This window comes from Pezoporus wallicus, unplaced genomic scaffold (assembly GCF_028554395.1).
Source record: "Pezoporus wallicus isolate ANWC-B61680 ecotype Strahan unplaced genomic scaffold, APGP_CSIRO_Pwel_v1 contig_6814, whole genome shotgun sequence".
NCBI lineage: Eukaryota > Metazoa > Chordata > Aves > Psittaciformes > Psittacidae > Pezoporus > Pezoporus wallicus.
In genome coordinates this window covers 1,957,947-1,973,877 of record NW_026639755.1, presented here as the reverse complement: position 1 = coordinate 1,973,877, position 15,931 = coordinate 1,957,947, and the positions used below count along the sequence as shown (strand labels likewise).

At 42.5% G+C, this 15,931-nt stretch overlaps 1 protein-coding gene across 2 annotated transcripts in view; it reads right to left on the bottom strand.

Moving 5' to 3' along the window:
• Positions 1–15,931, bottom strand: part of GSK3B (glycogen synthase kinase 3 beta) — a 143,763-nt gene that overhangs the window by 63,870 nt on the left and 63,962 nt on the right. For both annotated transcript variants that reach the window (XM_057416030.1, XM_057416031.1), the window contains exon 3: positions 1,175–1,258. In XM_057416030.1, the coding sequence (XP_057272013.1) occupies positions 1,175–1,258 (84 nt within the window). The remainder of the gene's footprint in view (positions 1–1,174; positions 1,259–15,931) is intronic.

Sequence of the window (15,931 nt, the reverse complement as noted above, 5' to 3'; positions counted from 1 at the left end):
CCAGTCTCAAGCTCAACATCAAGTTAAAGATTCCCGAAAGAGTTTTACTCAAGTTACTGTTACACAAAGGATCCCGATTCAGTGTCCTGAGAAGTTTTAACACTTCCACTGTCTGCAGGAGGATTCTGAAAGCCATTAGATAAGGCAGTTGTCTTCTGTTTGTTTCATTAAATTCCACTTCATCCTAGTCAAATTACAAGCTGAACCCAAACCCTCCTTGACTCTATTTCCCTTCTTGTACTCAAGCTGCTAGAGGAATTTGCGGTTACATGCTAAATGAGCGCAATATAGTTCACAAAAAAGACAGTTAACTACCAAAAAACCTGCAAGAGCCATATCACACTGTGAATGCACGCTATCACCAGGCAAGGGCTGACCCAAAGAAAGAAAGCATAAAAACATTCAATCTCATTTCTCCTTGATTCCTGCTATGTGGTTTTGGAAGCTTTCCATAGGCAAAGCAGGCAAAGTGCAGGGCCAGGTCTCCCCACGCACCTCTCCGAGAGGTAACAAAAGAGCTCTTCCAATTATCCCTCTTGTGCACTGCACAAGACTTCAGCAACCTGCCACCAACAACTCGTCTACCCCCAAAGACCGTGAAGTGGGTGGGTTGCTGCTCCCACTCTGCTGGTGGTCGCAGCAGTTAATAGCCCTTTAGTAGCTATTAGCTCTTATATACAGCTCTTTCCAGCATTGTGCATGTTCACCAGCATCTGAAGAGAACGAAGCATGTAATCAACTTTAAAAGATGAGAAATTATAAAACTTATAGAAATTACAGAATTTCTATAAATGTTTATAACTACATATAAAAATACCAGAGGCAGTTCACAAGGTCATCTAGCCCATCCTAGAAAACACATCTGCACATGTGAAAAGGTAGCTCTAGAACACGCAAATGAAGCATGGCTGTGCTCCAATAAGTTAAAAAGGAGACTGTGTGTATGCAAATCTGTTGCACTGTTGACGTATTGTACTAATAACACTATTCCTCATGGACCACACGCTTCCATACTGAAAAAGATGTGCTCCAACATGATCTGCTGGGCACCACTGTGGCATTTTCTCCATGTTATCAGGTTTCCTATCTTTACACTGCTGTCTCTAGAAATACAAACAGTTCAGTTATACCCCAGAAGGTTACCAGGAGGCATTGCCTTGTTTTTCATTCTTACCTTCTCTCCACTAGAGTAGAAGAAATAACGCAATCGGACAATGTTACAATGATCCAACTTTCTCATAATCTGGAGCTCTCTGTTCTGAAACAAGAGAAAAGCAAACAATTAAACTCTTTCCTCATAGAGTACTGCAATGAACACACCTTAATATACAGTTACAGGAGGTGAAAAACCAAAGAACAACTGAAGCTGTAAAATATGTCAGCCAGAATGGCTGGAAGCCTATCCCCTTTGAATACTGTAAAAATTAAGTAAGCAACTCAGTTTCCACTTTTGTTCAACCAAGGTTTAACCAGGTTCAGGCAGGCAGAATAAAAGTGTTCTCATTTTATATCAACCTGAAAAAGCTATTAAAATAAAATCGGTTCATTATATGCATGATAAACTGGGGACTTTACTGCAATATCCATTGTAACAGCGTCCTGAGCAAATGAGGGATCTTACAGCCAAGCACATAAAAATGAGTGAAATGTTAAACTTGCAGGTATGAATGAAAACAAGCAAGTAAACTCGGCACAGTTCTGCTTGTTACACTTCGTTCCACAGCTGTTGCTGCAATACTCGTTTCTCCTATGGTCACATTTACACATCACTGTGTTTCCTTCCTCAATTACTATATGATCTGCAGCTTCAAAACTAGATGGTATTCCAATTTTTACTTGGATTACAGGTTTGGTAATCGTGCATCCTAACAACCTAGACTAACACACTGGTCCTACTAGCATCATGAACTCTGGCCAACTTCAGGAATATCTGTGAAGAAAATTCTTCATCGACCACACATTTTCATACTTAAATGCACAAAGCTAATGCCTACTTTAGGCAGTGCTGCTGCCAAATAAGGATTTCGTATTCTACGTATCAGAGGGTCACATACTGTGCCTATCATGATTCAAAGCTTAAGGAATTCCACAAGAACCACTCAGAGCTTCTAATGTGGACATAGCTACAAATGCTGCTTTTAATTCCTCTAAGCCATGTAGCCTTAAACAAACAAAAAAAGACAGGTGTCAGATAGGATGCAGTATCATTAATCCTATCATCCCTACTACCCACTGACCGAAAACATACTTCAGTATATTAGCCAGCTCTTTACAAACATGAGTGACATCTCACACAGATATCAGTTAGCAATTATTCAGCTACTAGTAAGGAGAAAGCAAGTCCTTCCCTGAGCCTGTCCAGCTTCTGAAAAGACTAAAGCCTAAATCTGTTAGGTACACATCAAGACAGGCCTATGCTATCCCAAGGACAATGGAATAAGAGAAAGCAGGGGGGAAACCTTTGAGACTTACATGTATCTCCTGAAATCGTATGGAGTGAAATTGTGAAAGAGGAATACAGGCTTCATGACATAACCCTGTCAACATGCCTCACATCTCACAGAGAAAAGCATTCTCCTGGTAGGAACAGGAGCTCAAATATTCTCCACTTATTCATTCTTTATTAAATACTACCAAAAAGAAGTATATTTTCAGAGTCATGGCTGGGATGCCTGTGACACATGGCACAGTTCAGATTTCAGACCAACAGAAAGACCTCATCCTCTTGTCCTGCCTGAACCACAACCCACTGCTGGTGTTTCCTTGGACCTTAAACCTGGGGCAACTAACAAGCCAAAGTAAGGATGGCTCTAGATCCCACCAATCAATGAAACACCAATTATGACACGAGATTAACTTCTCCAGTTGGCTTTTACTACATCATTTAACAGTGTTACTACAAGATTGAACCTTTCACTGCATGTTCCAGCACCTCAATCAAATTTCACTAGGAATTCATAGCACAAAATAGGCAAGAAATTTCCTCTTCCCTTTCTCCCACTAGCTGTGAGATGGAAATAATACCTTTTCTCTCATGGAATTACTGGACAAAACATGAATACACTAAGAATTAATGTGCAAATATTATTCTGGCATTATCTCTACTAGCTCCTTAAAATACCCATCTATAATCTAAGTCAGGTTATCTCTTCATGTTCTCTAGATAGTATGTATATGCTGATTGGATACACTCAGCAGAAGTTATTCTAACTCTAGGCTGAAGTTATATTTATACTCTGGTATCTCATCCCAGCATAAGCACAGTCTGTGCCCACTTTGATGCCTTCCACTCTGATCCATATCCTTCAGCTCTCATCCTGACCATCTGCTGCAGCTGCACAAACACAGCTTCAAGAGGTGCTAATATCAGGAACAACTCATAAACCAGTTACACAGTAACCTATATCTCACATCCAGTGACTAGACAGAAGGAAACAAATTTAAACTGTCATCTTAGTCAATTAGTCACCTCAGCCATCTTAAAACCAAGCTGACTTCTAATCACAGATCCCTGGTGAAGCTCAAACTGGAAATACTTGAACAGTTGCAAATAACTTTAATTTACTGTGGCAAGGGAACAGGCTGATGCTTTGAAGAATTCATCTTTCCCTCAGATGAATATATAAAGTAGTGTCACTTTACCATGTATTCCCCTGTATACATCTTAAATAACAGCCTTTTTATATTATACTATGGGATATTAATTGCCAAGGGCAGGAAATGCCGGATTATACGCAGGGAACCTTTAGTGAAGCGAACAGTGACAGATGTCCTACACTGAGTACAACAGAGAAAATGCATGTCTAAATATAATGCAAACTAAAACAATTCCAAAACATGCTGATGAGAAAGGCTGACACTGCATGATCAAAATATAGGGTGGATAAAGACATAAAGCTACTGCATATCCTTATCACTTTTCCAAGAGATATGGCTGTAAAGTCAAAGACTCAAAGGGAAAGTTACTCTTCTTTCCTTTCCCCCAGCTATTCACATACAAGCAAAGGGTTTAGTTTTCTTACTGAATGAGTTACTGGCCCTGTTAAGCACTGAAGCAGCAATATCCTTCAGCACCAGCCTCACTGCAAGAGGACCCAGCAGACTTCTGTTCACACCAAACCACAGAGCTCCTGCAGCACATGTTTCTTTGAAGAGCCGCAAACCAACGGAACTATGAACGGATTACTCAGCAAATTTCTCTTGCAGTTTAATTTCTTTATCTAAAATAGGCTTCTTTATCCAGGAGGCAAGGGGCTGCTGACACACAATTCCAGAAGAGTGCTTTATAACCAGTGTATGAGCCCTTCACTAACTACGGAAGCAAACCCAGTGTGACAAAATCCTCCCAGTTCATCACTTCTGATGACAACTTTCCTAGCTCAGACTGCCTGCATCTGCTCATTATATTGAATAAATTTGGTTGCTCATCAAGGTTAAAGATTTGGTTAAAGACTTGGTTAAAGACTGTCAAGACCAAATCAGATTTCTAACTTCAAAGCATAGCCCATAAAGCTCATCCATGAAGACTCATGCCTTCTCTCCAAAGTTACAATCCCAGTTCCTCATAACTCTGCTAATGCCGCAGTTGATACAAAACCACTAAAGAAAGATCATTTCTGCCTCACTACCATAATCTGCTATTCCAGACTAGGATAACCATCACACACACACACTCCCTTCCCTTCCCACCCAAAGATGTCTAGAGCTATGCCAGTTTGCATATTCATCACCCCTAACCTGGATCTTTGACTTTCCCCCCCCTTCTTTCTTTCTCTCCTGCCCTTTTTACAACAGGGGATAAAATGACTGGATCATCAGAGATGATGCTTTATGGACTTGCAACTTCCTGAACTGGACCAGAGCAAATGAAGGTTTTGTACGGCTCAGCATGACATTATCAATATATACCAAATGAAGTGTAGAAATATCACTTGGATCCAGCTCAGAAGAGAATTCCTCAAAGTTTCCTTAGCTACAGGGCATGCTGGGGTTTGACTTTCTCTTCACTGTTAATTTCTTTTCTTCTGAAAGGCCTGTTTAAAGTCTCAACAAGGTTCTTTGAGGATTATGTTCAAAGAAGATGAAAGGCAAAAAATCATAAATTTGTATTTTTTGCCTTGTGCCACATCAAGGACACAGCCTGGTTCTTGTAAATAGGTAAGAACTCCAAAGGTCTGGTCCTTTAAAGAAAGGATAGCTTTTTAATAGAAAGGCAGGATAAGCTACCAGTCTATTTCAACAGGCAACTTCAGCATCAGTCTTCTTGCTTAAATCAAGTAAAGCCAGCAACTAAATTTAGTTCTCATTTTTTTTTTTTACACTTCTGGAATTAATTTTTATTTTTCTTGGACTAATACGTTCAAGAGCTGAAGCTTCAATGTCTTGTGTTCTTCTATCAGGTCAGAAGACCAGAAAACGGACGGTAATTGTCACATGGACTCTGGCATTAGAGATGGATGGAAGCAGCACATGTACACCCCAGTTTCTCAGTATACACAATCCTCCTTCTCTTGCACATGTCGTATTTACAGCTTCCTCCTTTCTCCTGCTTCCACCATAACCTTCTCCATTCTACTACATTTCTTACTCTTTGGTAAAGGTTTTCCCACACTGAAGAGCCAAGCACGGAGCCATGAACAAAGCTGAGGAACAAACTCATTTCAGCAAGATGCCTGAAAGCAGTGATGGAGCAGCAGGGCTTGCGTTTTTTTCCCCCTCCTGCTTCCTTTCACTTGAACAGCCTGAAGGACTACTCACCTCCATCCTCCTTCTTCAGCTGCATTGCTGAGCCTGCCCAGAGTAAAGGCTCAGGCTGAGATGCTGAGAGATTTAAAGCACTTTCATACAGCAGGAGGGAGCCTTTTTATCCTGACCATCTCCCACCACTAGAAAAGGCTGGACTCCAAGCACAGGGCAGCAGGCACATGCTGATGAAGGTCTTTCAATGTGATCCTAGCCAGCTATACTCAACACCTTGCAGTGACATCTGCTTGCACAACACTTGAGCCATACCTCCCAGCCTCAGCTTTGTAAAGTGTACTGAGACAAAACACTCCAGACTACAGAGGAAGAACATCATGCTCACCATCAGCTGCCTCTGGTACTGAAATAGCACCTGACAGGTTACCGAGGGGTAGTGATATCACCATGATCGGCGTATTTTCACTAATATCTTTACCAAAGCTCCACTCCTGGTGTATGTCTGGTTTATCCTAAAGCTTAGTGGGACAGACTGTAAAATAAAAGCTGTACCATGTCTTTTCTAAAACTTCCTGAAGCTGCCAAAGGTGGATCTCCAACACCATCAGTCGAAGGCTACTTTTAACACTGTCTTGCTGTTAGCAAAAGTATTACAGAAATGATTCTAAAGCTCACAGAACTAGTTGCCTTTCACAGATATAGGATAATTGAAGCATTTTACAGAATAAAGGCTAAATCCTACATTCTTCTGCATTTGCCCCAAGCTATCACTGAAATAATCAGTGCTTGGAGGAAAAAGAAGTGCAAAAGGGGCTTAATTACACAAGTCTGGGCTGGGAATCTGCCCGTGCCAGTCATTAATAGCTAGCCACCTATGACAAGTCCATTTTGTAGGCAAGCGATTTCAAGCAGAGATAAATGTCAACAGGGATGGCAGTTTGCCTCATTTACATCTGAGGCACGGATAACGACAAAGCTCCAGTCTCCCTCCCCTGCCAGTCATGGCGTATTTCCAACACCAGCAGATCTAAGTTGGGAAGATCTCCATTTTTAACATACCTGTTACTCTCAAACTTACACAATCGGGACCTGTAATCCAGCAAGAGAGGATAATACCAACCAACAAATTCTACTTATTAAATATCTGTAGCTATGACATAGCAAGGGCTCTAATGCCACAACAATCACCGCTCAGTTAGTGCTGGTCCATTGACAATTGTTAAATACTTGCAGGCCTAACACACGGGTCAGAGGTCCAGAAGGACCATGTCCTGCTTCAACCTCTACCAATGTGTAACACATGCACAGAAGCAGCTTTGAGGGTCTGCTTTTGTAAAAATACTTTAGCTTCTATCATCCAAGAAGTCCTAGAGACACAGGTACAATACTAAAGAATAGAGTGTTAACATTCAGGGCTTCCCTAGGGGAAAATAAAGAAATCTGTGATAGCCATCAGCAGTTTACAGTACAAACATAAAATTGCTGATTTAAATACTCGCATCCCCCCAGCCCTTCCATGCACCTCTTCCTGCCTGCCACTCATAGGAATTTTAACCCCGATACAAAGGAAAACCCAAACACCGAGTGCTGATACAACATGAGAATAATTTGCCAGGAGGGTGTGCAAAAGCAGCTGATGGGGGTGGGTCCAAAATACAGAATACTTGTATATACATTTCATTGCAACCTGGTGAACTGCAGCTGTGGCATGCTCTGGTTTACTACTTAACTAAAACCAATGCCAAAGCTCCAAACCCAGCTTCATTTTGCTACCAAGTTCCACAACACTGCCAAACTCTCCACTATTCACCCTCATGAAAAATCCGATCGTTTGAGATCCTGAAGCAACAATTGATGGCGACACGCAGCAGGGCTGCATTGCAAAGTGTTTCTGAAACGCTGGCCTGCGAACACCCAGAAAGAGTCAGGCACAAAACGCGTGCGTCAGCTGTATTCCAGCCAAAATTTATTACTAAGCACAGCGACCTTCAGCCCTGGCACGGCTACGGATCAGGGCAAAAAGCGTCAGCGATGGCTGCGGCAGCAGGCAGGACCTGCCTGAAGAGGTCACTGGGCAGAGCAAGCTGGGCTGGAGCTGGGGCCAGGCCAGGGCAAGCCAAAGACACAGGGTTCAGGCAAGCGTAGGTGGGCCCATCAGTGCAGTCCCTGCCTGAAAACCCATGATTTATTACAGGATTACAGGTCAACTGAAATTCAAGAGCAAACAGGGCAGCAAGAGGAAAAATGTGCTTGAAACTAAAGCTCTAGAATAAGGAGTGGAGCAGGAAGTCACGCAGCCACTACAAATGGGGGCTAGACTTCATTAACTCCTGAAGAAGTAGACAGATTTGAACCCCAACCATGCAGTAATGAGTAAGCTGACAGACATGCTGGATGAAAGTCTTGAGAATAAAAACACACACCCTGTTCCCATCCTGTCAATTCCTTCTATTGTATTACTGCCCCCAATAAACTCAGGCATTCATTCCATCCCTTCAAACACAGGGACCACGCACGCACTTTGAACTTCCTAGCTCTTTCCACAGGCAGTCAGCAATGGCAAGTGCCATCTGTCATTTCCAGCCTGCTCTTGCCAAATGCAGGACACAATCTATATGCAGAAATCTTAAGCTTCATACAGCTATTATACTGGAGGCAGAAATGGGTTACTTGTATTAAAAGAACATGCAACAAGCCTCAATCTCTTGGGAGGACAGAAGAATTCCAACTCTTCTTTCATTTCCTCCACATATCTCAGCAGTTAATCGAAAGGTAGAAGCCAAATCCTTCATTAAGTTCCCGCTGCTCTGAATGGAAGTGGAGTTTGAGAGCCTCTCAGAGACATAATACCATCTCTAAATTCCTGCCAGCTCAGGAAGCTCAAGACTAAACTTGGAACACAAACTGATTTCCAGCATTATGCCAGTTCTAGACCACAGCCTGAAATTCACTTTATGATTCTCAAGTGATTGTTTCAAATATCGTGACCCGACGAACAGCTCAGTTCTACAGCATCTTCTGTGCTCTGCCAGCGGCGAGTCCGGATCCAGCAGGAATTACAGTGCACCCAACATAAAAGTCAGAAAACCAGAACTAGGTCTGAAATGCAAAGATAGTTCAAGTCCATTATAACACTGACATAAAGTGCAGGAAGGAGAATAACTGAAAGGCAAAGTATTTTCTAAAAGGCAGCCCTATGCCTTCACAGATAATAGCCATTCTTTTCCAGTGGTAGTACAGAGGATCTCTGTTGAGAAACTCTCGCAGCAAAAAAATCATTTTCCTTTCAAAGAAACAGCAGACCTCGTGCTTGAGTTTTTAACTCTTTAGCTAGGAAGAAGAAAGCAAGTATGACAATACCTACAACATCAGTCCTCAGGGAGTCTGCAACATCCATGGAAACTTACACCTGCAATCACAACCGGAACAGGTTGCAATTAATTTGTTAATCAAATAAGTTCCAATCTCCCACAGGCATAAGACATTTGCTGGGCTGCTAATCACTGTGTTATTAAACATTAATGAAATGCTTTATTACTCTTGGCCTTCACTTCTTACATATGATGCAGCAGATGTTTCATGCAGACGAATTCCAAAGGACTTGCAAAACAAAAATAATTCATCCTTACCCTCCAAAAAAATAATTACTTATTTAGGAAACAGGTAAGTGCTGTCTCCAATGTTTAATGTTCCTTTGTCTCAGGACTGTTGCTCCATGACACGACAATGTCTGATGCTAGAAGTCTTCAAGGGCTTTAATTTCAGTCCAAACAAAAATCTCCGACTCCCCAAGACCTTAGAGGAAACATCCAAATTAAAAGGACACGAGAGAGGGCTGAGGGACCTGGGGGGTTTAGTCTGGAGAAGAGAAGGCTCAAGGGGAACTTGATCGCTCTCTACAACTGCCTGACAGGAGGATGGAGTGAGGTGGAGTCGGCCTCTTCTTCAAATAATAAGTGACAGAACAAGACTAAACGGCCTCAAGCTGCACCAGGGGAGGTTGAGACTGGAGCCGAGGAACAATTCCTTCCCCACAGGGTGCTCAGGCATTGGAACAGGCTGCCCAGGGCAGTGCTGCAGTCATTGCTCCTGCAAGTGTTCACACACCGTGGAGACGAGGCCCTCAGTATCATGGGTTAGTAGTGGCCTTGGCACTGCTGGGGTAAAGGCTGGGCTTGATGAACTTAAAGGTCTTTTCCAACTTGGCTGATTCTATGATTTTATGAACTGGTGAAGACTGAGCAGGGAACAAAGGGGGAGAGGAACTGGCAAGTGGAATTAACTGCCTGCAGATGATTATTTGCCAAGCAGATTTCAATCTTCCAGAAGTACAAGTCTTTATGATGACCAAGCTTTTAAAAGGTTAAACAGTCCCTCTGGAATTCAGAGGGAGACTGGGCAGCTCCTCCTCTGGGGGTGGGGGAATGGGAAAGGAAATTGGCTCAGCTCCAGCAGTTAAGTTATAATGCACTCCTTACCTTATGCACAGACGCAATAAGCCCTTCTCCCCAAATTCCTGGCAGGTTCCCTGCCCCCTGCTTTAGTAAGTTTTTCATAAGCAAATATCAGCATTTACTAGTTACTGTGACAATTTAAGACCACACATGTGAATCTCAGGTCTGCAGTAAGCGTAAAATAGTAAATACCCTACCAAATTTCAGGTGATAGCCACACAAACATAAGAATGTTTCAATACTCTTTCTTCATAGTTTTATATATACATATATATATGTATATAAATTCAAGCTTCCCTAAATACGTATCTTAATATTTATATTAATATTTAATTAATATTAAAAGGCAGCAGCACATTCTTTCAATATTTGCATAATAATTTCACCAGTTGACCTTTGCTAGATACAAAAATCAACTGCTTTGGGTTGGAAAGGACCTTAAGATCATCCTGTTCCAACCCCCTGCATGGGCAGGGACACCTTCCACTAGACCAGGTTACGCCAAGCCCCATCCAACCCGGCCTTGAACACTGCCAGGGATGGGGCAGCCACAGCTTCTCTGGGTACCCTGGGCCAGAGCCTCAGCACCCTCACAATAAAGAACTTCTGCTTTTATATTCAACCTGAGCTTCCCCTGTTTCCATTTAAACCCATTACCCCTTGTGCTATCACTATCTACCATACACTTGAAAGGGAAAGCCACCTCTGTCAAAGTACAAGTCCACTGTAAGCTACTAGAAGACTTAGTATTCAGGTTTGATAGAAGAGGTTATGAGACTTCTTGCTTGAGGGTTTTTTCCTTAGTCAGCACTAGCACTTTTCAAACACTGTCCCATTTTCAAGAAATCATTTCCTTAGGCTAAAGGGTATCACAGCACTGAAATGAAAAGATTAGGAGATCTTTACATTCACTTCTAGCCTAAACTGCCCCAAAAGAAAGAGTACAGAGAAGAAGAGTAAGTTTTAGTAACTATTTGCACAGCAAAGTGTGCTTTTTTTATGACAAATTTTAAAAGCAATGACACAGCACTATGCACAGATTCACCAGTTAGTCACACTAAAAAGTAATAGGGATCTCTAAAAGAAAGGAAGGAGCACAGAGAAATTATTTCATGTGCCAGGTGAGCACCATGAATTCCAAGTGGCACGCCTTAACCACATTTCAAAAGGCTACATTACCACCTCATGGACTTCCAATCTCGGTTTCCCAAAGGACCAGGTCCAGCTGGACCAATACAAAGCAGGGTTACCTAACTCCCATGACACCCTGTCCTTCTGTCGGTATCTGCAAAGATCTAGGAATGTTACCGACTCAGTTGCTCCCTTTTCTGACTGGGATAAGACAGCTCTGAATTTAAGCCTACCCCAGGGTAAGTGTCACAACCAACATCTTAGGAATATGTTGCAATGAAAGCCAGCCTCCAGGCCCCAATCCATCAACAGCAGCAGCTTAAACTCGCAGGGCAGAGGTAGCCCTCCACACCCAGCTGCCACTCCACTTCTCCTGGGTGCTGCTGTCCCTGCACCTAGGACACCAGAGTGACTCACCAGACATCACTTGATTCACCAAGCTTGCCACCCAAAGCACAGAGCTTACCAGGAACCAAGTTCAACACATATGCTAGGTCACAAACTGTGTTGGTTCAACAGCCGCTTTGAAGTTTTTGCTGCAGGGGCAGCAAGTGCGAAAGCCATCCCATCTGCTGCTGCCCACAAGTCCTCTCTCTTCAGCTCTTTCAAGCATCCACTCACTGGCCCCATGTCAGATGTCTGAGCTCAACTACAGCAAGTTTTCAGGAAAGGGAAACCAAAAAGCTGAAGTTATAGCTGGGAACTCGGGCAGTAGTGTCACTGCCGCTGTATAAGAGAGCGGTAGCTTCAGAAGCATCTTGGCTTCTACCTTGCTTCCAGAATAAAATGAGAATTTGCACATAACCCTGTAGCAAGTAACGAAAGGGACAACTGGTGAAAACAAGGGACTGAGTGAACAAAGATGACTCAGTCAGCCCAATCATCTTGACATCAAATCACCCAACAGTTCAGTAACAGCCATCACCAGATGCTTCCAAGGAAGGCTCAAAGAAAGCTGAGTTCCTAGCCATCAGCTAGGAAGCTGAAGACATGGACATTTAACCTCTTACTGAACTCGTAAACGGTTTTCAGAAGTACATTTGTAAAACATGAGACTTGGTGACTTTGTGACACTGTGTGCCAGTCCATCACAAATGATGGCAGAAAGCGCTTGCTGTATCATCCACCACCTTTTAAATGGACTACACGTGCTTTGTGTTTAACATGCAGTACTTCATGCAGGTAGCTGCATTAAAACATCCACTGTTACTAGCAGTGCCAATTGCAAAACCCTTCACTGACCTTGCCACATACTTTCCACTACACGATCTTATTTTCCATTGTTTAAGGAGGTCTCCCAGTGCATACACCATGCAGAACAAATACACTGTGGGGGTAACGTGGAGTTCAGTAATGCAGGATTTGTTTTTAGGATCCTTGCCTCATTTGTTAGAAAAGGGGAAAGCTCTGCAGTGGATAAGGTGAGGAACTGCAGAAATGGCAGAGCAATCTTTTCTCACTCGTAGCGCTTCGTAACTTTGCACTGTGGAAAAAAAGGGACTTGAATCTACCACTAGCAGAAAGAATAATCCACACAAACAGGTTACATCTGGAACATGGTATTCTGACCTACTGAGTGATCCAATATAAGTGAGAGAGATCAGTATGACCACTGGTGTTCACACCTGTCAAAAAGCCAAAACCGGCCTCTACCATCATTCCCTATGTCTACGCTTTAGAAGCCACATCAGGAGATAGAACGTGAGTTAACCAAGACAGACAGGGCACTTGCCCTGGCCCGAGGTATCTTGCAAACATCGCTAGTAGTGAGATAAGAGTGTCTGGTCCAGGCAAGCCAAGAGCTCTCTGCATGCTAGCCTATTTCTCATCAGCTGCTCCATTTGTCCTCCACTGAGCATGAAATTTTATTTGCACTGAATTCAAACTATGCACAATCGGGTAGAAAAATGTGCATTTCTGACTAGAAGGAAGAGGTTGTTCAGCATTTCTGCTCTGTGTTCAAACAGCTGAATATATTCTGAGGTACAATGAACACCAGAGCTGGTGACATCCAGCTGCCAAACAAGCTAGGCCCTTCAGTCCCCCCATATTAAGCTTCTGAAAGGCCCTCACTAAGTCCATGAAAAAATTATGAAGTATCTCTTGAATACTTGGTAGCTTCCAGTGATATCAAAAACCTTCTAAAGACCATTATACCACCTTCAAGATCACAATGGTCTGCAAGGGAGGAACAGTGACTCACCCCACAGGGAAGCCTTTGCTGTCATTGCAATGGTAAGGTATACCTTTGACAAAATTTATTCACAAAGAGGATGGCTTGAAAGACTAAATATAGACTTTTTAAATCACCAATCTACTGCTACCTAAAGCAGCCAAGATAATCACAGTTTTCAGACTCAAATACAATAGTGTATCTCTATGCTAGAGCTTTTGTCCTCAAGACTTAAATTCTCTGGTTGATGCGTTTTTCCTCCTGCCCTGATATTGAAGGGCAGAAAAACTAGGAAATCCTATCTCTTCCCATAATTTGCTTAGTTTTTTTTGAGAAACATATGTCATAACCACAGAAAGGCCTTAACATTTAGAACAGTAACAGCAAAACTTAGTTTATGACCCCTTGAAGAAAACAAGGCTTACCTCTCACCTTTATCATAGTTCCTCTTTCACTGGACTAGAAGCTAGGGCCTATCTTGTTCTGCAGCAGCTCTTAAAAGTAGGGATTAGGTGTTATTTAATACTCCCATGAGAAATCATAGCAAAGGCAATGAATTCAATTTGAAGCAGCACCTCCCATGAGTTACCCATCTACTGGCAAGTCTTCACTAGGTATAGAAAACACTGCGCAGCTTTCCTAAGAACTACAGCACCAAAGAGGATGCTCACAAGCTCCAGCGCTTCCCTAAAAACCAGGTGCCTTCAAAGGCAGCCTAATACACCTATTCAGGTGAAGTGATGGAACCTGCACAAGATCATCTACCATTATGTTCTCTTCCTCAACTCAGCTTTAGTCCAGAGACAAGAGATAATAGATAATTGCACAGGCAGGCAAACTCAGTGGGGTCAAAGCACGTGTGAATCAAGATGGATTCAAAGAAGCTGAAATTTTTCCTGTGCTAGAAAAAAACACCAACCAAACAAAAAGAGCAAGCTTAAATAAATACTACCTGTTTCCCTACAGAATGCTTGCCATTACCAGTTTTATGAGCTAGAAAAACTAAACTTGCTCCACAATGTTTTTTGTGTATTCCTCCTGAACACTTTAAAACACAATTCTGAACTTTTCCTCTTCACATTGAAAAGAATTACAAAGTTGTCCTCTCAAATGACTGCAAGCCAATGGAAACATTACTGGTCTCAATATCCCTTTTAAGGTTTTATTTCATGGACTATCCGTAATTGTGTATTTTAGAAGTGGGGACCGAGGACTGAATGCCAGCAGCTTCATCTCTCTAACTACCCAGAGTTAGTCTCTGCACACCAACAGTCACAAGAGCAAGGTTTGCAATACTGTTCTCTGTAGCCAGAGCAGATCTAGACTTTAACAGGAACTTTCCAGGATAGACCCTCCTGACAGAAGCATTAAGCAGCAACATTCTCGCTGAAAATGCAAAGAAATGCTATCAGATGCCTCTTATTTCAACAGAACTGTGCCTTCCAAGTTGAATTCCTTTCCTTGCCCTACTCTTGACCAGTGCACAATGCTTTTCCACATTCACTGAAATCAAACTCTATGCAAACGGTTCCAAGATCCTTTTGATTCAAAATCCCAGCAGCATGAAATAATGAAGAGTTACTTCCCATTGAGAACTTGGTATTACGTAAGCAAGACAGTATCACTCCCTACACATTCCAATTTTTACCCTACACAAGGTTAACACAGAGCCACCCCATCTTGAGCTACATGTACCTACATTCAGGAAGATCTAATTCAAGTGAGTTTTAAAGGCGAATCAGTTAAAACTTCCAATAGTGTTCAGCTGGACAGCTGAATTCAAAAGGGACTCAGCTGATTTTAATTACCTTCTAAAACCCATAACCTACTCAAGAAGTCACGGACAGAGTCATCACCCACAAGCAGATCCATGCAGACAAGCCAGTAGGACAGGATGCCACAGCTTAGCGCTCCATCAGGAAGGGACTTTCTACTACCACCCGCACACAGCGCTGTGCACTGATACTGGGTACAGCCTGTTCCTAACAGCAAGATGGACCCTTTCCAAGAGATACTCATCAGGTTAGCTCCAAACAAGAGTCCTTGCACTGTTTATCCTTCCTGCTAATTGATGGCCTTCGTGCTGCCACAGAAATTGTTCGATGAGTACACTGACTCTGTTATGCCTCCAACACTCCAGGCAACCCTCAACGTGCCCTAATTTTCCTATGTCTCATGCTACTTTCGTGTCCTACTAGCTCTGTTAGCCCTGTGTTAAAGTAGATAACCTTTATGCCTCTTATGCACAGCTAAAGAAGCAGAGTCATTGCCTATCAGGAAATCTATTCTATTATCTGTAAACCATGTCCTTTTTTGCCCTTTCCTAAGTTATGTTGACTTTTCAGAAAAAAAAAGAAGCATTGTACCAAGTTCTTGACTATTTGCTCTTACTCTTCAAACACTGACTCCAACCACCTACTGTGGTTTCCAGCGCACTGCGGGAAGGAGCGTTTCTATTTTGTATTTCATGCTG